At 47.1% G+C, this 7500-nt stretch overlaps 2 protein-coding genes across 3 annotated transcripts in view; one reads left to right on the plus strand and one right to left on the minus strand.

Moving 5' to 3' along the window:
• Positions 1-5219, plus strand: part of zgc:86609 (ER membrane protein complex subunit 3-like) — a 5891-nt gene extending 672 nt beyond the window's left edge. For both annotated transcript variants that reach the window (XM_068598098.1, XM_068598099.1), the window contains exons 2-9: positions 141-365; positions 486-543; positions 682-775; positions 941-1045; positions 2564-2645; positions 2856-2935; positions 4696-4778; positions 4934-5219. In XM_068598098.1, coding sequence (XP_068454199.1) covers positions 211-365; positions 486-543; positions 682-775; positions 941-1045; positions 2564-2645; positions 2856-2935; positions 4696-4778; positions 4934-5062 — 786 coding nt within the window. In that variant the 5' untranslated portion in view covers positions 141-210 and the 3' untranslated portion in view covers positions 5063-5219. The remainder of the gene's footprint in view (positions 1-140; positions 366-485; positions 544-681; positions 776-940; positions 1046-2563; positions 2646-2855; positions 2936-4695; positions 4779-4933) is intronic.
• Positions 5220-5882: 663 nt separating this feature from the next.
• Positions 5883-7500, minus strand: part of usp11 (ubiquitin specific peptidase 11) — a 13070-nt gene continuing 11452 nt past the window's right edge. The window contains exon 21 of the mRNA XM_068598092.1: positions 5883-7500. This exon is cut by the window's right edge and continues 136 nt beyond it. Coding sequence (XP_068454193.1) covers positions 6662-7500 — 839 coding nt within the window. The 3' untranslated portion in view covers positions 5883-6661.

Below are 7500 nucleotides of genomic sequence, written 5' to 3' on the forward strand. Positions count from 1 at the left end.
CGCTGTACACAAAGTATGCATCTAGCTTTTATTTAATGTGTAATGATAATTCATGTTCGAAGTTTACTTTTATTTTGCGATCAATACAAGTCTACATTAAGTATATAAAGTGAAATAATAACAGCAACACTTCTCTGCAGCTCGTCGCACTAAATGAGTGGACAAAGTGTCGTTTGTTTCAAGAAGAGCTGCTGACGTCCTGCTGGAGCGATGGCCGACCCCGAGCTGCTGCTGGACTCCAGCATTCGCATGTGGGTGGTGCTGCCCATCGTCTTCATCACCTTCTTCGTGGGGATCATCCGTCATTACGTCACGCAGCTGCTGCACAGCGACAAGAAGGTGGACCTGGAGCAGGTGTCTGACAGGTGACCACGACTCACAAGTTTATGAGCCAACCACCTCTGAATTATGTCATATCATAATATATGTATGCATACAATATAATAACATATATTTGTATTATATGTGTGTGTGTTTCTGTACAGCCAGGTGCTTCTACGCAGCCGCGTCCTGCGAGAGAACGGGAAGTACATCCCCCGACAGGTGAGGACACGCGCTCATGAATATATATATATATATATATATAGATAGATAGATAGATAGATAGATAGATAGATATAGTTGAGTAAACATGAACGAGGTGAAGAGACTCTAAGTGTAAACGTGTTTTCTCCGTTTCAGTCGTTCGCCATGAGGAAACATTTCTTCAACGACGCAGAAACCGGCTTCTTCAAGACGGTGAAGAGGAAGGTCGTCCCCAAGAACCCCATGACAGGTGTGTTTACACACACACACACACACACACACACACACACACACACATATATAACAGTGTGTTCAGTAGTAAGGGTCCCTGTGAGGGACAAGCCACTCCTACTTTTGTTCATTTTGTGTGTGTGTGTGTGTGTGTGTGTGTGTGTGTGTGTGTGTGTGTGTATAGACACCAGCATGCTGACCGACATGATGAAGGGAAACCTCACCAACGTGCTGCCCATGATTGTGATTGGCGGCTGGATCAACTGGGCGTTCTCCGGCTTCGTCATCAGTGAGTTCCTGTTTGTTTGCCACGTGTTTCCTGTTTGTTTGCCACGTGTTTCCTGTTTGTTCGCCACGTGTTTCCTGTTTGTTTGCCACGTGTTTCCTGTTTGTTCGCCACGTGTTTCCTGTTTGTTCGCCACGTGTTTCCTGTTTGTTTGCCACGTGTTTCCTGTTTGTTTGCCACGTGTTTCCTGTTTGTTTGCCACGTGTTTCCTGTTTGTTCGCCACGTGTTTCCTGTTTGTTTGCCACGTGTTTCCTGTTTGTTCGCCACGTGTTTCCTGTTTGTTCGCCACGTGTTTCCTGTTTGTTTGCCACGTGTTTCCTGTTTGTTCGCCACGTGTTTCCTGTTTGTTTGCCACGTGTTTCCTGTTTGTTCGCCACGTGTTTCCTGTTTGTACGCCACGTGTTTCCTGTTTGTTTGCCACGTGTTTCCTGTTTGTTCGCCACGTGTTTCCTGTTTGTTCGCCACGTGTTTCCTGTTTGTTCGCCACGTGTTTCCTGTTTGTTCGCCACGTGTTTCCTGTTTGTTTACCTCGTGTTTCCTGTTTGTACGCCACGTGTTTCCTGTTTGTACGCCACGTGTTTCCTGTTTGTACGCCACGTGTTTCCTGTTTGTACGCCACGTGTTTCCTGTTTGTACGCCACGTGTTTCCTGTTTGTTTACCATGTGTTTCCTGTTTGTACGCCACGTGTTTCCTGTTTGTTTACCATGTGTTTCTTGTTTGTACGCCACGTGTTTCCTGTTTGTACGCCACGTGTTTCCTGTTTGTACGCCACGTGTTTCCTGTTTGTACGCCACGTGTTTCCTGTTTGTACGCCACGTGTTTCCTGTTTGTACGCCACGTGTTTCCTGTTTGTTTGCCACGTGTTTCCTGTTTGTTTACCATGTGTTTCCTGTTTGTACGCCACGTGTTTCCTGTTTGTTTACCATGTGTTTCCTGTTTGTACGCCACGTGTTTCCTGTTTGTTTACCATGTGTTTCCTGTTTGTACGCCACGTGTTTCCTGTTTGTTTACCATGTGTTTCCTGTTTGTACGCCACGTGTTTCCTGTTTGTTTACCATGTGTTTCTTGTTTGTACGCCACGTGTTTCCTGTTTGTACGCCACTTGTTTCCTGTTTGTACGCCACGTGTTTCCTGTTTGTTTACCATGTGTTTCCTGTTTGTACGCCACGTGTTTCCTGTTTGTTTACCATGTGTTTCCTGTTTGTACGCCACGTGTTTCCTGTTTGTTTACCATGTGTTTCCTGTTTGTACGCCACGTGTTTCCTGTTTGTTTACCATGTGTTTCCTGTTTGTACGCCACGTGTTTCCTGTTTGTTTACCATGTGTTTCCTGTTTGTTTGCCACGTGTTTCCTGTTTGTTCGCCACGTGTTTCCTGTTTGTACGCCACGTGTTTCCTGTTTGTTTGCCACGTGTTTCCTGTTTGTTTGCCACGTGTTTCCTGTTTGTTCGCCACGTGTTTCCTGTTTGTTTACCACGTGTTTCCTGTTTGTTTACCACGTGTTTGTTGTCATGATGCAGCCAAGGTGCCGTTCCCGCTGACGCTGAGGTTCAAGCCGATGTTACAGAGGGGAATCGACCTGCTGTCACTGGACGCCTCCTGGTAAACAAACAAACACTGACCACAACACAGACCTATAACAACAATAACAACAACATACATCCTCTTAGTTTAAACTTTAAACTTAGTTAGTTTAAATATTGACGGATGTCTACAATATTTTATTTCTATTTAATGTTGAACCTCAACAAGACGTAATTGATTGTTGTTGTTGTTGTTTGTTCATTGTTTACCATTGTCTGTACATGGCAGGGTGAGCTCTGCTTCCTGGTACTTCCTCAACGTGTTTGGACTGAGGAGCATGTACAGCCTCATCCTGGGACAAGACAACGGTGAGGTTCCTGTTCTGAGTCTGGTCCTGAGTTCTTGAGTCTGAGTCTGGTCCTGAGTCTGGTCCTGAGTCTGGTCCTGAGTCTGGTCCTGAGTCTGGTCCTGAGTCTGGTTCTGAGTCTGGTTCTGAGTCTGGTCCTGAGTCTGGTCCTGGGTTCTTGAGTCGGGGTTCTTGAGTCGGGTTCTTGAGTCGGGTTCTTGAGTCGGGGTTCTGTGTCTCTGTTCCTGTGTCTGGTTCCTAATGTTCTTGTGTTTGGGTTCTGTGTCGGGTTCTTTAGTCTGGGTTCTGTGTCTGGTTCTGTGTCTGGTTCTTTACTCTGGGTTCTTTAGTCTGGTTCCTGTGTCTGGTTCTTTAGTCTGGTTCCTGTGTCTGGTTCTTTAGTCTGGGTTCTGTGTCTGGTTCCTGTGTCTGGTTCCTGTGTCTGGTTCTTTAGTCTGGTTCCTGTGTCTGGTTCTTTAGTCTGGTTCCTGTGTCTGGTTCTTTAGTCTGGTTCCTGTGTCTGGTTCTGTGTCTGGTTCCTGTGTCTGGTTCTGTGTCTGGTTCCTGTGTCTGGTTCTTTAGTCTGGTTCCTGTGTCTGGTTCTTTAGTCTGGTTCCTGTGTCTGGTTCTGTGTCTGGTTCCTGTGTCTGGTTCTTTAGTCTGGTTCCTGTGTCTGTTTCTTTAGTCTGGTTCCTGTGTCTGGTTCTTTAGTCTGGTTCCTGTGTCTGGTTCTGTGTCTGGTTCCTGTGTCTGGGTTCTGTGTCTGGTTCTTTAGTCTGGGTTCTGTGTCTGGTTCCTGTGTCTGGTTCCTGTGTCTGGTTCTTTAGTCTGGTTCCTGTGTCTGGTTCTTTAGTCTGGGTTCTGTGTCTGGTTCCTGTGTCTGGGTTCTGTGTCTGGTTCCTGTGTCTGGTTCCTGTGTCTGGTTCTTTAGTCTGGTTCCTGTGTCTGGTTCTTTAGTCTGGTTCCTGTGTCTGGTTCTTTAGTCTGGTTCCTGTGTCTGGTTCTTTAGTCTGGTTCCTGTGTCTGGTTCTTTAGTCTGGTTCCTGTGTCTGGTTCTGTGTCTGGTTCCTGTGTCTGGTTCTTTAGTCTGGTTCCTGTGTCTGTTTCTTTAGTCTGGTTCCTGTGTCTGGTTCTGTGTCTGGTTCCTGTGTCTGGGTTCTGTGTCTGGTTCTTTAGTCTGGTTCCTGTGTCTGTTTCTTTAGTCTGGTTCCTGTGTCTGGTTCCTGTGTCTGGTTCTTTACTCTGGGTTCTGTGTCTGGTTCTTTAGTCTGGGTTCTGTGTCTGGTTCTTTAGTCTGGGTTCTGTGTCTGGTTCCTGTGTCTGGGTTCTGTGTCTGGTTCTTTAGTCTGGTTCCTGTGTCTGGTTCTTTAGTCTGGGTTCTGTGTCTGGATTCTGTGTTTGGGTTCTTTAGTCCGGGTTCTGTGTCTGGTTCTTTAGTCTGGGTTCTGTGTCTGGTTCCTGTGTCTGGGTTCTGTGTCTGGTTCTTTAGTCTGGGTTCTGTGTCTGGTTCCTGTGTCTGGGTTCTGTGTCTGGTTCTTTAGTCTGGGTTCTGTGTCTGGTTCCTGTGTCTGGGTTCTGTGTCTGTTTCTTTAGTCTGGTTCCTGTGTCTGGGTTCTGTGTCTGTTTCTTTAGTCTGGTTCCTGTGTCTGGTTCTTTAGTCTGGGTTCTGTGTCTGGTTCTTTAGTCTGGGTTCTGTGTCTGGTTCCTGTGTCTGGGTTCTGTGTCTGGTTCTTTAGTCTGGGTTCTGGAGTGACCTGGAGAACCGGTGGTTTGTCTCCGTAGCGGCGGACCAGTCGCGGGTCATGCAGGACCAGATGACGGGCGCTGCCATGGCGATGCCCCCCGACCCCAACAAGGCCTTCAAGGTGAGACGACGACCTTTAACCCCGATTCACCTGCAGAGGCCACGCCTAAACTGTGTGTGTGTGTGTGTGTGTGTGTGTGTGTGTGTGTGTGTGTGTGTGTGTGTGTGTGTGTGTGTGTGTGTGTGTGTGTGTGTGTGTGTGTGTGTGTCTCTCAGAGTGAGTGGGAGGCTCTGGAGATCGTGGAACACAAGTGGGCTCTGGAGAACGTGGAGGAGGAGCTGATGACCAGAGATCTGAACTTCGGGACCTTCTTCAGCCAGGACATCAAGTCCACCATGTTCTAGGTTCTAGAAGAGAACCCACAAGGAAAAAAAAGGTTCTGGGCTTCGCTTCTAGAACCTTCAAGAACGCTGACGAGGTTTTGGAACCCAACGAACACAAACTTTAGAAGTAGATCACTGGAACCTCCTCCAGCACTTTAATCACGTTCTGCCTTTTTGTTTTCATATATATATATATATATATATATATATATATATATATATATCTCCATGTTCTAAAAGTGTAAAAGTTCTGATGTGAAGATTAATAATTAAATGAGGATTCGAGGTCTGAAAGTTCTGCTGTTGCTCAATTCTGATCCATCAAAAAACAAGTACTACTAGTACAAGTACTAGTAGTTTGAGGATGCTGCTTCTGTAGTATATTTATATAGAAGTATTTATACCAGCAGTATATACATATAGAGCTATATTTATATAGTAGTGTGTGTGTGTGTGTGTGTGTATATATAGATAGATAGATATATAGATAGATAGATAGATATATATATATCTATAGATATATATATAGAGATATCTATCTATCTATCTAGAGAGAGAGAGAGAGAGAGAGAGAGCTATATATATATATCCAGAGAGACTCACAATGAGTTCATTCAACATGAGAACAAACTCACATGTGGGAAGATGTGGTTCTAGTTCACGGAGGAAGATGTAGAGGTTCCACCATCGAGGAGCTGGTTCCACCGTCGAGGAGCTGGTTCCACCGTCGAGGAGCTGGTTTTGCCATCACACACACACGTATGTGTGTTGGTCTGCATGGAGGAAACGTCACACTCGTGATGTGTGTGTAAAACGTAGTGAAAAGAAGAACCGCTCGTGATAATGATCATCGTCCTTTTATTCATATCAAAAGATTGAAAGTACAATAAAATATTTTCCTCTGATATTTGACAGGAAGACCAAGAAATGAATCCGCTTCCCTCCGGCCCCCCCAGGATGCAAACAATGACAATAACACATTTCTTACAATACAAAAATACTGTACACGGCTGGTTTTAAAACCGGTGAGAGCCAGAAGAGTCAACCAAAGAGCCCGAATACAAACGAGCTGCCGACCCGACGCGTCACGCAGGGAGATTATTCCACGAAAATACCAGAAAGAAACCAAAATATACAAAGAAATCAATCAGATCCCCGGCAGCTTTGTTCAATCTTAAATTATCTGCAATAAACACACTCTGATTACCCATAATCCCCTTCACCGCTTTCATTCATGAACATTAGAAAGTCAACTATCAGAACTAGTTTATCATTTAATAAACCGCTCCGTCAACTTGTCATTTATAAATATATAACTGTCCTTTTTCATATTTAATATCAAATATGGAACCCGGAGCTTCCACCAGAATATAAACTAATTAACTTTATTATATTATTTGTACATATCTGCCATTAGGTTTAATAAATACTTGTAGATATGAGTTCTATGTCTTCGTGGTGCCGGTGAGTCCTGATCCTCACGCAGCTCAAACTACCCGAGTCACGGGGAGAAGAAGTAATCAGAGGAAGTTCAAGTGTTGCTGGAAAATAATAAAAAATAAATCGCATAAAAAGAGAAACGATGCTGTGAAGCAGAGTGAAAGGAAATCAAGTGGTTATTCACTCCGGTTCCACGGTCGACGAGGAGGCGCCGCGCTCTGCGCCGTCCCTGCAGGAGGTGATGTCGTCCCTGCAGGGGGTGATGTCGTCCCTGCAGGGGGTGATGTCGTCCCTGCAGGGGGTGATGTCGTCCCTGCTGGGGGTGATGTCGTCCCTGCAGGGGGTGATGTCGTCCCTGCAGGGGGTGATGTCGTCCCTGCAGGAGGTGATGTCGTCCCTGCAGGAGGTGATGTCGTCCCTGCAGGAGGTGATGTCGTCCCTGCTGGGGGTGATGTCGTCCCTGCTGGGGGTGATGTCGTCCCTGCAGGGGGTGATGTCGTCCCTGCTGGGGGTGATGTCGTCCCTGCTGGGGGTGATGTCGTCCCTGCTGGGGGTGATGTCGTCCCTGCTGGGGGTGATGTCGTCCCTGCAGGGGGTGACGTCGTCCCTGCAGAAGGTGACGTCGTCCCTGCAGGAGGTGACGCCGTCCCTGCAGGAGGTGACGTCGTCCCTGCAGGGGGTGATGTCGTCCCTGCAGGAGGTGATGTCGTCCCTGCAGGAGGTGACGCCGTCCCTGCAGGAGGTGACGTCGTCCCTGCAGGAGGTGATGTCGTCCGTGCAGGAGGTGATGTCGTCCCTGCAGAAGGTGACGCCGTCCTTGCAGGAGGTGATGTCGTCCTTGCAGGAGGTGATGTTGTTCCTGGAGGAGGTGGCGTCCGTGCAGGAGGTGATGTCGTCCTTGCAGGAGGTGACACGGTCCGTGCAGCAAGTGACGTCGTCTGTGCAGGAGGTGACACCGTTCTTGCAGGAGGTGGCGTCCGTGCAGGAGGTGACATCTGTGCAGGAGGTGGCGTTGTTGG

This window comes from Clinocottus analis, unplaced genomic scaffold (assembly GCF_023055335.1).
Source record: "Clinocottus analis isolate CAN_PGR_092001 unplaced genomic scaffold, fCliAna1.0.p SCAF_4, whole genome shotgun sequence".
Classification (NCBI taxonomy): domain Eukaryota; kingdom Metazoa; phylum Chordata; class Actinopteri; order Perciformes; family Cottidae; genus Clinocottus; species Clinocottus analis.